The following is a 14,780-nucleotide window of genomic DNA, read 5'->3' as shown; positions in this document are numbered from 1 at the left end:
TTTGTCAGTTACTCATACAGGTAAGAGCAGCAATCTTGGTGGGATATATTCTACAAAGTACTGTACATTTTTTGATTATCCATACTTTTTTATTATTCCCTTTTTGAGATTATATTTCAGTCCACCACATTTCAAAGACAAATATTACGCTTAAGTTCAGGGTTAGGATTTTTGAACATATCAGAAAATATTTAGATTTTTTTGGTCAGGGCCCCTACCGTGGCCCCTGAACAGTTTTTGTGCCCAGTTTGGTGTGGATTGGAGCAACTGTGCGCCTGTGGCACCCTGGGGGCCACACATGGCCACTGGTGTGACTATTGTCATGGCAATTCAAAACGTTCCTGCTATTCCCGAAGGAGACAAACATTTTGAAGTGTGAACAAAGTTTTTCGTGAGAGTATGGCGGAGCTAGTGTGGGAGAGGGAGGGGATTGGAGTTGTGAGTCCATTATATTGTAAGTGAAAACTGAAAATAAACCTTGTTTAGAAAAAAGAAAGCGTGGCTCAATGAGATCCTGCCAAGGTTTTTAGAGGAAAATTAACTGGAAAAGTGCACTCTTCTGAGTGGAGATCTCCGTCAGGCTGGGTTGCCTACCCAGGGCTGTGTCAGAGTCGTGGGGTGCATCTGTCAGGACACGAGGAAGCCGTGGAAAGTTTGTATGACAGATGTGTTGATGGTGTGCCTTAAGGGCAGAAGTGAAAGTGGTTTGCGAGGTGCTCCATAGAGGTCCCTCAACATGCAATTCCAATTAGTGGATGATTGGACGTTGCATTCATAATGTACACCTGGGGTTAAAGTTCTCAAACTCTCCACGATAGTGTGTTGTTGAGGCGGGACGACATTACCGAAATGACCTGGACATTAGAGCCTAAAATAAAATAATATTACAAATATAATTTTAATATAATTAATATATATAATTCACATATTTTCTTTTGTTATCAAGACAAACATTTTTAAGTCTGGTGAAAGTATGCCAGAGCTAGAACGTGCCAACGTTTTGAGGAGTAAAATAAAATAATCAATTGTGACAATAAAATATCTGGCCTCTCTCAAGAGATCGATACCACTAATAAAACTAGACTAAAATGAAGGTCTCTTTCATCTGACTCAGGACGTTCCATGTAAAAAACACATGATGTCAGCCATTCGCAAACTCTCCCAACTTGGTGCGATGCTGTGGCTGATGTACTGCAGCATTGAAAATTACCGTTGTAGCCTACATCAAATTTATTTCTTAAGTCTAATATTTCAAAAAGGTATATAAGATATATAATTCTATTCCCGAAAACATTTTGAAGTCTGAACGAAACTTGTAGTTAAAGTTTCAAGGAGAAAAGTAATAAAAACAATTGTCATAATGAAGAATAGTACCATAGTAACATATAACTGGGCTCTCTCAAGAGCATAAAACAGAAACTTTTGGAGCCACAGATGTCGATAAGTCACCAATGTTGGTGTAACTCTGATACTGTATGCTTTGCAAAACAGACCGTAGGTGTCTGGTCCAATAGACTAACATGCTGGGGTCCTTTAGCATGTATATGACATAGACTGACTGATCAGCTGGCTGATATGCTTTGGCTTTAATATTCATTCATATATACATTAGATAACAATGTATATTACGGGTCGCCGTAAAAAAAACCTAAACCTAAAAAGCCTTTAGGCTATAACATTGTACCGTCATGTTTGTCCTAGTTATGACAACATGTCTCACTCCTTTCAGTGTGAACGCCTTCCAAAGATGTGTTTCCATACAACAGCCTGTCACTTGGGTTGCTCCATAATGATGTAATGACAGTCCTCTGTGTGCTTGCAGTGAAATAAAAAAACTAAATAGCAGAGAAACATTATAAAGGCTTGTAGTCCAACTTTGACTCCAGTTTCTTGGAATCTGCCACCTTGCGCACAGCTTTCATAAAGTCTTCCTGAGTGACATACTCACGGTCCGAACGGATGGCGAACAACCCTGCCTCTGTGCACACGTTCCTTAGATCGGCTCCGTTGAATCCATCGGACAGCTTCACGATGGCTTCATAATCTATTTCTCCGTGTTTGGTGATTGGACCAGAGTGAATCTTGAGGATGTCGAGACGAGCCTGCTCATTGGGCAGCTCAATATGGATCTTACGGTCCAGCCTGCCGGGACGCAGCAGGGCAGGATCCAGGGTGTCGGGTCTGTTGGTGGCCATGATCATCTTCACTCTGTGCAGGGTGTCAAAGCCGTCCATCTGGTTCAACAGCTCCATCAGGGTCCTCTGGATCTCCCTGTCTGCCGAGGTTCCCTCCGAGAAACGACGGCCACCAATGGCATCGATCTCATCCATGAATATGATGCAGGGCTGATGGTCTCTGGCGTAGTGGAACATCTCTCTGATCAGCCGCGCACTCTCGCCAATGTACTTATCCACGATGGAGCTGGACACCACCTTGAGGAAATTGCAGTCCAGTTGACTGGCCACAGCTCTGGCAAGAAGAGTCTTCCCGGTGCCCGGTGGTCCGTAGAGCAGACAACCCTTTGGAGGAATGATTCCCACTCTCTCGAACAGCTCGGGGTTGGTCAGAGGCAGTTCGATCACCTCTCTCAGCTCACGGATCTGTTCGGACAAGCCTCCAATCTCGGAGTACGAGACGCTGCCGGGGTCCTCATGAGACATGTTGTAGACCAGGGGGTCCACCTCTCTGGGCAGGTACCTCATTATAGTCAGGGTGGTCATGTCCAGTGCCACTCTGGTGCCCGGCTTGAGCTGGGACTTATCCAGTTGTCTGCGACATCCAACCACGTACCGAGGCCCGTTTGTAGCCTTGACAATGATCTTCTCCTCAGTCAGCTGTTTGAGGACCTCTCCTATAATCTGTGCAACGCTTTGCAGAGCTTTGAGGTCATTTTCTGATTTCTCGTACTGCTTAGTTTGCTCTCTAAGTTGCTCCCACAGTTCCTTTAACTGTCCATCAACCTCAATGTGTTCGAGCAATTTCTTTCTATAATCTAACAATGCCTTCTCCCTGTCGTCCTCCATTATGCTGCACTGAATCTCCTTTCTATTAATATAGGCCTTTGTCTTGAGTATGATGTAACACAGCCTAAATATGGTGCGGAAAACAGGAATTGCTTATTTCTTTCTCTTCAGAAAATGGATGCCTTGGTGATTACAAAGTATATATCTATATGTGTATGAATGTATGTGTAACGCCCGGGATTCGAACCCTGGTCTCCCACGTGGAAAACATTTTAACCACTAAGCCAAAGGGGGAGATATTAGTGTGCCACTCTGCTACACATGTATTGGTATAATAGAATCAGTTGATCTGTCTAGTTACAAGACTGTGATGCTGTTACACCAATCACTTTCATCACAAAAGTACACTGGTGGGTGATGGTTTAAGCAGTCTAAACTATAGAATCTGAGCTGGGTGTGACAACACACCTGTTTCAAGATTCAAGATTCAAAGAGGTTTGATTGGTCACTCACACATACAAGTAGGTACAGTGAAATGTTGGGGTGACATGCTCAGCAGACTGTGCTAACAATATATTAAAGGTTCTATGATATTCATTTTCACTTTTTCTATTGTCTCCGCCAGTCCGAAGGCAGAGTATGTTTTGACTTTGTCCGTCCGTCCGTCCGTGTGTGTGTCCGTCCGTCTGTGAACACCTAACATTGGTCAAGCTTCACGTGACATCACAATATGTAATACTAGAAAATGTGCTCCTCGGAGCACAGGTCTCCGCCAGTACTGTTCCTGATTAATCCTGTCTACCTCACTTCAAAAGATATAAATGATCTTTTGAAGTGACACACCTATTTATAGGTCTCTATTTCATCATGCGTCTCGCTAGCCAATCAAAGCACACCCTTTCAACATATTGTCACGCGTCACGTGAAGCTTGACCAATGTTAGCTTGGTGGACACACCGAAGGACGAGAACGAAAACATAGTCTCCTGGCGGAGACAATAAAGACAGAATTAATCAGGAACAGTACTTTCTTTTACCACCTCGCCTGGTGGAGACCTGTGCTCCGAGGAGCACATTTTCTAGTTTTGTATGTTTTTTGGGGGGTTTTGTGACCCAAAAAAACTGAACTTTGAACATTCAGTAGATTTTCTGTGGTCTGGGGTTTTCTGAATAATTAGGCTGAAAAGTAATCTGTGATTGGCCCTTGGACTTCGACGTCACAGCCCCCTTTCCTCTCCGCCCCTCCCCTATCCATTCCTTTGGGGGGGGGGGGGGGGGCGGAGCAGAGGCGATGATTGACAGTCAAAATCCCACAACAGCGACACCCGCAGGCAAATATATATTTTTTTCATTGCAGTTGAAAAGGCTTTAGAAATCAGAGAGAAAAAATAGAGGGTACTCTTATTCTGAAGAGATCGTCAACCGGAAGTCTTATTTCTGCTCCGTTATTGCTGCTCACGGAACACAGTAGCCCTGAGGGAACTCACTAACGCTCTGAACCAGGACTAGGAACACAGCTGCTATTAGCTTTGTTGCTCACCGAACACAGCTTTAACAAGCTAACCACAAAATCACTAAAGTCTGCTGTATCGCTAAAGAAGCGAGATTAAAAAAAAAGCTAGTTCTAGGAAGGAAGTCAACATCGGGCCACACAGCTCTGTTCCAAGGGCTACGACATTAGAGGTACAGTTTATGCAGTTTTTCTTTTACGATATTCTTTATTCAGTGGTGGAAAAAGTACTAATTTTATTTTTGACCTAATACTGCAATATAGAAATATTCTGTTACTAGTAAAACTACGGATTTCAAAATGTACTTGAGTAAAAGTACAAACGTATTGGCATCAAAATATACTTAAAGTACCAAAAGTAAAATGATGTCCCCCCTGCTGAAAAAAACAGCCTAGACCAGCCTAAGCTGGACCAGCTGGTTTTAGCTGGTCTTGGTGGTTGACCAGCCTAAGGTGTGTTTTCGCCAGTTTAAGCTGTGTTTTCACCAGCTTCAGGTGTGTTTTCGCCACCTTTTAGCTGGTCTTGGTGGTTGACCAGCTTAAGATGGTAGGTTTTGCTGGTTTAAGCTGGTAGCTGGTTTAAGCTGGTAGCTGGTATTTATGATGGTTTAGCTGGTTTAAGCTGGTAGCTGGTTTAAGCTGGTTTAAGCTGGTAGCTGGTCAAGGCTGGTTTAAGCTGGTAGCTGGTATTCATGATGGTTTAGCTGGTTTAAGCTGGTAGCTGATTTAAGCTGGTTTAAGATGCTATCTGTTTTTTATTGTATTCAGGTGTATTCTGGTATGCAGTTAACAACTTTGCTGGAGAGGATGCATGATCGTGGTGAATTTCAGCCAGGTGCCCACAGCGCGTGGCATATTAAAAAAAAACAGTGGGGGGGGGGGGCGGAGCAGAGGCGATGATTGACAGTCAAAATCCCACAACAGCGACACCCGCAGGCAAATATATATTTTTTTCATTGCAGTTGAAAAGGCTTTAGAAATCAGAGAGAAAAAATAGAGGGTACTCTTATTCTGAAGAGATCGTCAACCGGAAGTCTTATTTCTGCTCCGTTATTGCTGCTCACGGAACACAGTAGCCCTGAGGGAACTCACTAACGCTCTGAACCAGGACTAGGAACACAGCTGCTATTAGCTTTGTTGCTCACCGAACACAGCTTTAACAAGCTAACCACAAAATCACTAAAGTCTGCTGTATCGCTAAAGAAGCGAGATTAAAAAAAAAGCTAGTTCTAGGAAGGAAGTCAACATCGGGCCACACAGCTCTGTTCCAAGGGCTACGACATTAGAGGTACAGTTTATGCAGTTTTTCTTTTACGATATTCTTTATTCAGTGGTGGAAAAAGTACTAATTTTATTTTTGACCTAATACTGCAATATAGAAATATTCTGTTACTAGTAAAACTACGGATTTCAAAATGTACTTGAGTAAAAGTACAAACGTATTGGCATCAAAATATACTTAAAGTACCAAAAGTAAAATGATGTCCATTTCAAGTTTTCAAATGTATAAATATCTTTTTTAAATAGCCGATCTGCAAGCGCACAATGCGTCGCATCGTGACGCATCTGCTATTTTAACGTATGTTTTTTTTATAATAATCAAAATCTTCAAAGTAACTAGTAACTAAAGTTTTCAAATAATTGTAATGGAGTAAAAGTACTGTGGTATATTGATACACATTTATGGACCTATAGAGTGAATTTGAACACACACACACACACACACACACACACACACACACACACACACACACACACACACACACACACACACACAGAGATAAGTTTGGATACTGAGTGGTCTACAGCACATTCCAGAGAACACTAGATGTCCAGTACAAAGGATGCTTCCCAGAGGGCATCTGACCTTAGCTGACCTCTAGGATCTTGGGGTGTTGTTCTTCTGCACAATGGGGACACACACACACACACACACACACACACACACACACACACACACACACACACACACACACACACACACACACACAAGAGATGTAGCACACACCTAGTGACGTGCACATCCAATGTATGCAAGTACATACACACACATGTGAAGTCTGCCTATAAATACTGTGAGGACAAAGAAACTGGCCCTTGCCTTGCCTTCTTGCCCTTGCCTTCGCCTTGCTCTGTTCTGTTCCGGCCACACCATGTAGCAGCAAGGCTGACATGTGCTCTGGTGCTCTGTACTCTGTTGTGTCCAATAAATCGACTTGAGGAACATTACTGGTCTGGACCTTTCTACTTCCTTTCGAGAATATTGTCACACTTGTGCGAAAATATACAACAGTACAATATTCTTTCTCTGAGATGTAGTCGAGTAGTAGAAGTAAAAGTATTGGAAGTTGGAAATACTCAAGTAAAGTACAAATACCTCAAAATTATAGTACAGCACTTAAGTAAATGTTCTTAGTTACTTTCCACCACTGGTATATTTATTCAGTGTTTTACCACCCGATCGGATCTACTATGAATCACCCCATTCAATGGAAAGGAATTACATCCAAATGTCCTCATTCTATGGGGTGGAATTGTAGGTGGTTTTACAATATTCTTTATTTCCAAAGCCATGCCTCTGTTTATCATAGCATTCAGCGTTATTCTAACAAGCCTTGATATTTATTTGTATAGTAGACCATGTTTTTTTTTTTTTGCCTTGTTTTTGCTGCTGGCTTAAGAATAAAGGACAAAAGAAATGAGAGAATACAATTGTAGTTCCAATGTGAGTGCCTGGTCGTTTTGGTGGGACATATACACTGGCAGACACTCACAACTAAAATAGTATTTAGAGAAGTGGTCACTCGTACATTTACTGTATGTGAAATGGTTATTGTGAAACATATGTCAGTGGAAAAATGTGTATATATGTACACAGAAAAATAGGGTAAAGAATGTTTTTGTTAAACTGGTCTTGATGGTCACACTGCAGCAAACTGGTTGTTTGGGGGGATTTTCTAGCATGAATGAAAGCCTCTTGATTTCGTGGTAAAGTGAGACATCTTGTGGCCAACGTCAAGTGTTACATTTTGAGAAACTGGTTTGTTGCTGATGTAAATTACTATTCTTCTACTATACTATTCTTCTACTATACTATTCTTCTACTATACTATTCTTCTACTACACTGTTCTTATCACTGGTGGATCAGTAGGGCCTTCTCTGCATGGAAAGGACGGCTGATACACGCTTGACTTTGACTAACCCTTAGTTATGTTGCTATGTAGATTTAGACCAGCAGCTCCCAACCATTTCCCAACTAGAAAATCTCAGAAGCGTTCGTGGCCCACCCATCTGACCACATAACACAGCTGCCATGTTAATTAAGTGGACAGGTGGGAGGGCTGTGCATTTTCAGGGCATGTTTATTTGGCAGTTATTTGGGGGCCCACTTGTAAAACCTTGTAAGCCAGTGTGCCCTGGCCCACAGGTTGTGAGTTTGTAGATCTTCTATTTTTGGCAAAGAGATGTAGTATAGAGCCAAAACAGGACGGGACCAATATAGAGCCAACTAAGTATATACAGTAGGGTTTAAGTCAACTAGGGGTCTTCAACAAGGGGTCCTCAGAGATACTGCAGGGGGCCGCCAAATCTTTGTTAGATGGGGACTTAATTTTTACATTAACCACTGAACCCTCGCAGCCCTATTCTGAGGGGAACATTAGCCGAAAATTGCAGATCTACAAGCTCTTCTAGATCGGCTATTTTTGGCGAAGAGGTGTCCAGGGAAATAAGAGCAGACCAGTTAAGTACCGAGCCAATGGTCAAGTTTACAAAGTATTGAGGGTTTAAGTGGTTACATGTCGGAAAACACAAAGTTCCAATGAATCCAATATGTAGTGGGGGTCCCTGCTTCATCTCTCTCTCAGCTAAGGGGTCCTTGGCCTGGAAAAACGTTGAAGACCCCTGGTTTAAGTGCTTAAGCTACTCCAGCCAACACCTGATTTATACAGTTGCATGCTGTGTCGTGCACCGTAAATAACCAGTATACGAGCTCAAAAGACATAATTTGTAGATCAGCTATTTCCGCTCTGTCAACCGGTGGAAAATGAGATTTTAATTTGTGTTTTGGTTTTATTTTGGTTTATTAGTGTTATTAGAGAGAGAGAGAGAGAGACAGACACACACAGACACACACAGACACACACAGACACACACAGACAGACAGACACACACAGAACTACAGAGGGAACGTTAATTCAGACTCAGAGTAGCCCCGGGTAGCTATGCATTGTTTTTGTTTCAGTACAGTACTAAAGTAAATGCTCTTCGTTACTGTACACCACTGATAGAGCATAACGTTGCTGTCGGGCAAAAATCTCTTTCCATATTCTTTACTACCTGACGCTTCCTGCCACGGTTCGAGCTAGTAGATCCACTACTTTTGCTGTTTTTGAATTTGAATCCTGAATGGTAACAGTTTTGGACGTATGAGGTTTCCAGCCGACAGAGACGATAAAGAATGTGGGTTTCTTCTTATCAGTCATCAGATGCAGAGGACGAGGTTGAGAGGAAACTCCAGACTGTGAAGATGGAGACCATAGAGACTGACCAGGACATGTTCCAGACTGTGAAGATGGAGACCATAGAGACTGACCAGGACATGTTCCAGACTGTGAAGACGGAGACCATAGAGACTGACCAGGACATGTTCCAGACTGTGAAGATGGAGACCATAGAGACTGACCAGGACATGTTCACAGGTACAGTCAGTGGTAATACTGCAATGTAGAAATATTCTGTTACAAGTAAAAGTCCGGAATTAAAAATGCACTTAAATATAAGTACAAAAGTATTGGTATTAAAATGTACTTAAAGTGTCATCAGTGCCCACACCCTAGGTGGGGTTGGCGAAAGGGCCTTTCTGTGTGGAGTTTGCATGTTCTCCCCGTGTCTCCTAGGGTAGGTACCCTCACAAAAAACATGCAGTAATCCTGGTCACTATACTGCCTCCCCCTGGCCAGCCGGGGCGCCTGATGGAGGGGAAGGGAACTGGTTGGAATAACGTGTTCCTTCCACGCGCTACGTCCAACCAGGGAAACTCTCCCCTGTCAGGTGATAAGAAGGTCAGTTGGCTCTCATGCATTGAAGGAGGCATGAGCTCGGCCCTGACCTCCCTAGGTTGGCAGAGGGAAGGTAGTGCCCAGGATTACACGCTTAGGCATTGGCACTGGGTGAAAAAATAGGGGTTACAAAATCGTGGGATAAAAATTTAGAAAAAGTGTACCAAAAGTAGAAAGTACTCATTGTGCAGAATATCCCGTTTAAAAAGTTTTCAAATGGATTAAAATGTTTAGAAAATATCAGATCTACCAGCTCACAATGCGTCGCATCATGTGAGCTTGTAAATCATCTATTTTCAAATTAGTCCCCCCAGGATTCCGCGATTGCGGAAATTAGCGCAGATTTTAAGGCCGTCCGTGGATTTCAAAGCCGTCCGGAATACAAGGCACAGTGCAGAAAACAATTAGAATCTCGGTAGAACACCGTCGTATGGAGAATTATTCTCTCTCTATCTCAGGGCTGTGCGTGTGTATGTTTAATATCCAACTGAATGTTTTCTGCAGCCTAGATATCAAGTAATTCCCTGTAGAAGGTAGACCCTCTCCCTCAAGCTAAACTTAAAGTGACGTCTAAGATTTTGGCTATGTGCAATAACTGCAAGCCAATGTTCAGAGGCATTGTCAGTATTTGTCTTAATTTCTTTAATTCATATTTCTTTAGTCGCTAATAATTTAACTGTAAGCCAGTGTTTTGAGACATATTATCTTTTATTGATACAACATAAATGGTCAAAATACATTTTATATGCATAAATACAAAAATAAATAATAGTAATAATAATAATAATAAAATAGAAATGCCCTGATTGGATCAGTGATTAGTATCGGACCATCTCTATTTATAACCAGTGATAACATTGACTCAATTACTAGGTTCCACAGTGTTTTAGATTGGTATAACGATTAATTGTATCTATTTCATAAAGGATTTTACTTCATTATTAAAACTTAATATATTATTGCTTGATAACTGGTAATTTTAGGTTGTTTTTTAATGTCTTGATAGTTCATGGAAAATTAACTATCAAGCCGCAGAATCAAGGATTGTTCCCCGCGGAATCAAGACTTTTTCTCTGCGGAATCCTGGGGGAACTATCAAATTGCCGAAACGTATATAAGGATGAAGTTAATGTATATGTGGCACCCCCAAGAGAGTATGACCCCATTTATATATATATACACGCACGCACGCACGCACGCACGCACGCACGCACGCACGCACGCACGCACGCACGCACGCACGCACGCACGCACGCACGCACGCACGCACGCACACACACACACACACACACACACACACACACACACACACACACACACACACACACACACACACACACACACACACACACACACACACACACACACACACACACACACACACACACAGACTCTGCTGACGTTACCTCCTATCTCCTCCTTCTAGATCTCTCACTCCTTCCTGTGTTTAAAGACGAGGTTTCCCCTGAACAGCAGGAGAGGAGCCTCAGTCTGGTCCAGGTGAAACTAGAACCTCTGCAGATTAAAGAGGAACAGCAGGACAGATGCCTCAGTCTGGTCCAGGTAAAACTAGAACCTCTGGAGATTAAAGAGGAACATCAGGACAGTAGCCCCAGTCTGGTCCAGGTAAAACTAGAACCTCTGGAGATACAGGTTAAAGAGGAACAGCAGGAGAGGAGCCCCAGTGAGATCCAAGACGGACCAGAGCCTCCACAGATTAAAGAGGAGGAGCTACCGCAAAGACCAGAGGAGGCTAATGGGTCAACTGAACACATGAAATCACAGGCTGATGTCGAGGACTGTGGAACATCACAGCCAACTAGAGATGACCAGCTCCTCTCTTCACACTGCTCTGAATCTGACACTGAAGACAGTGATGAGTGGACTTCACCCTGTTCTGAATCTGACATTGAAGACAGTGACTGGGAGGAGACCGGGGAAGGTCAGTCAGCTTTAAACAAACTGAAGTCACACAAGACACCAAATGTGGAAGGGCGACGATTGTCTTTGAGCAACAAGCTGTCCCAGAACCTGAAATCATCAAAACAAACTCCATCCATGAGGAGTCACACAGGGAGTTATCTGAAACGACGCATGAAGACTGATACAGGTAAATAAAATACAAATATTTTCATCTATTCTAACAGTTTGTAAAAGAAGCTTCCTCAAAAGGCTCATCTGAAGATGCACATGAACAACGTTCAGCCATGGGGACTGATACAGTCAAATTAAACACATTATTTGTAGTTTGTGGCAATTCACACTAGAGATAAATCTGTAATTTGAACATTAACATTACTTTTTCAAAGAAGTAATTTGAGGTGACACATGATATCTCACAAAAAAAGTGTGTGTTTGTGCTCCCCTTGCTTAATTTTCATGCAACAATGTGATCTTTCAAGGGTTGAGGTGGACCAGAACATAAAACAAACGTGAGAATGAGGAGTTACATTCAATGCTAGGTCCCTGTCTGAAACTGTTGATCGATGTCTAGTTATGCCTGACTCTCTCTGTCTCTCTCTCTCTCTCTGTCTGTTTGTCTCTCTCTCACCTCAGCAACCTGCCAGCCAATCATCATCTCTGTAACCAGCCTGAAACAAGTAGACACAGACAAACCAGCATCTTACAATCGTCAACAGTTTACAGAGACACGCCAGCGTGTCCACACTTTAAAAAAACCTTTCCACTGTAACGGTTGTGACAAGAGTTTCAGTTCGCCAAGTGCCCTGAAGATACACCAGCGAGTCCACACTGAAGAAAAACCTTTCCAATGTAACCGGTGTGACAAGAGTTTCAATCAGTCCGGTGCCCTGAAGACACACCTGCGAGTCCACACTGGAGAAAAACCTTTCCACTGTAATACGTGTAACAAGGAGTTCCGTATGCCAAGTCACCTGAAATCACACATGCTTCTCCACACCGGAGAAAAACCTTTCTACTGTAATAAATGTGACAAGAGTTTCAGTCAGCCACATCACCTGAAAATACACATGCATCACCACACCGGAGAAAAACCTTTCCGCTGTAACCAGTGTAACAAGAGTTTCAGTCAGTCCAGTACCTTGAAGACACACCAACGAGTCCACATTGGGGAAAAACCTTTCCACTGTAAACAATGTGACAAGAGTTTCAGTGTGTCTTATCACCTGAAGAGACACTTGAGTACCCACACTGGAGAAAAAACGCTCCACTGTAATAAATGTGACAAGAGTTTCAGTGAGTCGTATCAACTGAAGAGACACTTAGAGACCCACACTGGAGAAAAAAGGTTCCACTGTAATGAATGTGACAAGAGTTTCCGTCAGCCATGTCAGCACTCTAGAGAAAACCCTTTCCACTGTAATAAATGTGACAAGAGTTTCACTTACTCATGTCACCTGAAGAAGCACATGCTTACCCACACAAAACCTTTCCACTGTAATCCATGTGGCAAGAGTTTCAGTGATTCAAGGAGCCTGACGACACACATGCGTCTCCACACTGGAGAAAGACCTTTCCACTGTAATGAATGTGTGAAGAGGTTCAATGATTCAAAGAGCCTGAAGAGACACCAGCGTACGCACACTAAGGGGAAATAATCTCCACTGTAACCAGCTGTATGTTGGTGGGGAAGGTGGTTATACAAGCCACATATGGATATTAATACTATACTCATACTTAACACCTCACCTGACCTTTCAGTGATGTCATCTGATGGCAGAACACTGGTGTAGTGTCTAATTTGGCTGGGTGGTTTATAACATATTATTCTGTGGTCTGACAAAGTTTTAATAAGTAATACTGCTTAAAGGCTTACTTGCTGTCTACAATGTCTTTAAAGAAACAGATTGTGTAAATATTGTAAATTGACAGTGACTTGACGGCTTGGCCAAGCGCTCCAACGAACATAATTGTCAGTTTTGGTGGTTGGGAAGCCAGCAGGGGAGAGAGTCCTTGTCACTGCATTAGAGGTGCCTATTCAGTGGATGAGGGGAACTTTAGAACATAGCGTGAACCACCATGGCCAGTGAAGCCCACTGTCTGGTATAAAGCAGTGCCGGTGACTGACTGGTGAGTGCTGGTGTATCGGGGGAGACATGTGGTTGTCTACACCAATGTTTCCCAAATATACACCGTTATACATCGTTTTTTCATTTTTACATTTACTACAACAAATGAAGAAAGTTGTATCTTTCTTTTTTTATCCCGAATGTTTTGCAAATTGTGTTTTAAATGGGGCTCAAGTCACTTATTCACAATGTATTTTAAGTTTGGCTCCCAGGGTCTCGTTTGAGTCTCAAGCTGAAAAATGTTTCTACACCCTCCACAGTCCAACAGTAGGAGTTAGCAGCAACAGGAACAAAGCTTTGCTGTCGGGTAGAAATCGCTTATCTCCATCTTTTAACTTTTTGGGGTTTTTCGTAAATGAATGCTCTGCTTGATCATACGTCACACAAAAGCATCAAAAGTAGCAGATCTACAAGCTCTGCTACTTTTGCTATTTATTTTATTTGAATCCCTAAAAGTAAGTTTTTCCATTCGACAGAGACGATATGGAGGATTGACTAAACTGAAGAGAAAATGGCTGTTAGAAAAGTGAATGAATGTATGTAATTCTATTAATCCAATAATCCATACCAAATGCAGACAGTATTGCTAGTATTATGCCACCACAGAAATGAATCACCATTAGTTTAGACACCCCGATGATGGCTGTGTGCTGCGACGCGTACAGTAGGTGCACTATATGTCTTTTTTATTCTTGCCTCTGCATTAGCCATACAATACAATAAAGGTTTTTTAATTGTTCCACAAGAGTGCCCTGGTCTTTCCCTTTCTTTGCCACATAACTTTGTCACCCAATTGTATGGAAGAGCACCTTGTTGTGGAATTTTACCTTGTGTACATGTTTTATAAATGTCGGAAACATTTGTTTGAACAACCAAATCTTCCCCGCCCCAAAAGTAAGTCCACTTGGTAAATATGTTCAAATAATGTGCAATAAGTATTTCTTTCTATTCAGTTACGGCTGTGCTTCACGTTGGTTAAATTTGGTTTTACACATCACAGATCAGCAGGTTCACACATATTGTGTCAATGTTTTATCATTATTAATCATAACTGCTAAATAAATTATTCAATTTCTCTAATGTAACCCCTGTAGTTCCTCTGTGTACATCTAGGGGTACATTGAGAAACACTGCTGTCATATCATCACTGTTGAGTGGAAACCTTATATGTCCAAAACTGGATTGCACAAAACTTCTT

The 14,780-nt window shown here is 42.3% G+C and overlaps 2 protein-coding genes across 2 annotated transcripts; one reads left to right on the top strand and one right to left on the bottom strand.

Moving 5' to 3' along the window:
- Positions 1-1,853: 1,853 nt before the first annotated feature.
- Positions 1,854-3,023, bottom strand: LOC311059060 (26S proteasome regulatory subunit 10B-like; the record flags this gene model as incomplete). Its single annotated transcript, XM_084076644.1, has 1 exon — positions 1,854-3,023. One exon carries the CDS (start codon positions 3,021-3,023, stop codon positions 1,854-1,856), a length of 1,170 nt encoding a protein of 389 aa, XP_083932770.1.
- Positions 3,024-5,616: 2,593 nt separating this feature from the next.
- On the top strand, positions 5,617-14,272 carry LOC311059056 (uncharacterized protein). Its single transcript, XM_084076640.1, has 4 exons — positions 5,617-5,760; positions 8,954-9,173; positions 10,960-11,643; positions 12,090-14,272. The coding sequence occupies exons 2-4, from the start codon at positions 9,002-9,004 to the stop codon at positions 13,109-13,111; spliced, it is 1,878 nt and encodes a 625-aa protein (XP_083932766.1). The 5' UTR covers positions 5,617-5,760; positions 8,954-9,001; the 3' UTR covers positions 13,112-14,272.
- Positions 14,273-14,780: the final 508 nt, after the last annotated feature.

This window comes from Gymnoscopelus microlampas (assembly GCF_963454915.1).
Source record: "Gymnoscopelus microlampas genome assembly, chromosome: 13".
In the NCBI taxonomy this organism is placed as follows: Eukaryota; Metazoa; Chordata; class Actinopteri; order Myctophiformes; family Myctophidae; genus Gymnoscopelus; species Gymnoscopelus microlampas.
This window is presented reverse-complemented; position numbering and strand designations above follow the sequence as displayed.

Coding starts and splice junctions, on each gene's coding strand:
- LOC311059056 (XM_084076640.1), top strand. CDS start 9,002: ATGGAGACCATAGAGACTGACCAGGACATGTTCCAGACTGTGAAGATG. Junction 9,174..10,959: donor TGACCAGGACATGTTCACAG/GTACAGTCAGTG, acceptor TCCTCCTTCTAG/ATCTCTCACTCCTTCCTGTG. Junction 11,644..12,089: donor ACGCATGAAGACTGATACAG/GTAAATAAAATA, acceptor CTCTCACCTCAG/CAACCTGCCAGCCAATCATC.